The sequence below is a fragment of the Gavialis gangeticus genome, unplaced genomic scaffold (genome assembly GCF_001723915.1).
Source record: "Gavialis gangeticus isolate Ggan-Ray unplaced genomic scaffold, GavGan_comp1, whole genome shotgun sequence".
Lineage (NCBI taxonomy): Eukaryota > Metazoa > Chordata > Crocodylia > Gavialidae > Gavialis > Gavialis gangeticus.
Window position 1 is genome coordinate 14,824,811 of NW_017729024.1, and position 762 is coordinate 14,825,572.

The 762-nt window shown below is 76.2% G+C and overlaps 1 protein-coding gene across 6 annotated transcripts in view; it reads left to right on the top strand.

Annotated features, from left to right (window-relative positions):
* TMEM161B (transmembrane protein 161B) overlaps nt 1-762 on the top strand; it is a 133,056-nt gene that overhangs the window by 738 nt on the left and 131,556 nt on the right. For 2 of the 6 annotated variants that reach the window (XM_019516914.1, XM_019516920.1), the window contains exon 1: nt 339-448. The exons of 1 other annotated variant lie outside the window; for it this stretch is intronic. In XM_019516914.1, coding sequence (XP_019372459.1) covers nt 446-448 — 3 coding nt within the window. In that variant the 5' untranslated portion in view covers nt 339-445. Of the gene's footprint in view, nt 1-334; nt 449-762 lie in introns of those variants that run through there. 3 more of the 6 variants (XM_019516916.1, XM_019516921.1, XM_019516919.1) reach the window with 3 other exon arrangements.

Sequence of the window (762 nt, forward strand, 5' to 3'; positions counted from 1 at the left end):
GCATCCTCCTCGCTCTGTACAGGCGGGTGGGGGAGGGGAGGTGCTCACTCCCGCAGGTCCGGGCTCGCCTGACCTCCCACGTCACGTGAGCCGGGTCCCACCGCTGCCTGGAGAGCTGCGCGGCGCGGGGCTGCCCCGGCCGTGCCTGACGGAACGAGCTGGGGACAGCGCCCGCTTTTATTTGTCTCCGGCTCGGCCCCTTGTCCCCGGTGTCTTCCCCGCCTCCCGGGACCCGCCGGGCTCGGCGGCCGCGGGGCGGGGCGGGAACGGGGCGCAGTGCCCCGCGCAGGCAGTTAGCGCTGGAGCCCCGGGGGGCCTTCGGCAGGCGGGGTCCTGACGTGACCTCTGCGGGGCGAGGCGGCGGGAGCCGGTGTCCGCCGGGCCCCGCGCTCCGGGCTCGCAGCGCTGAGGCCGCCGGGGCCGCGTGCGCGGGCGGCCGGGCACCATGGTGAGCGGGGCCGTGCGGGCGGGGGGTAAGGGGCTACGGTACAGCGACCGACTCACTCTCCCCTCGGCCAGAGCCGGCTCGTGGGGCTGCGCCCGGGGCGGGGGGAAGTATTGTCGCTCCCTGTGGCTGGGACGGGCGCTGCTCTCCTGCCGCGGCGCCTTCCTGCGTCCTCTCGGGGGTCGTTTGCCTTCGCCGCCGGGAAGCGTGGAGGAGCGGAGCGGCCTGGGTTCCCCCGAGGCCTTCCCCAGCGAGGAGCCGCCCTGGGCAGACCAGTCCTGAGTCCCCACCAGGCTGGGAACAGGCTTCGCCCCCGC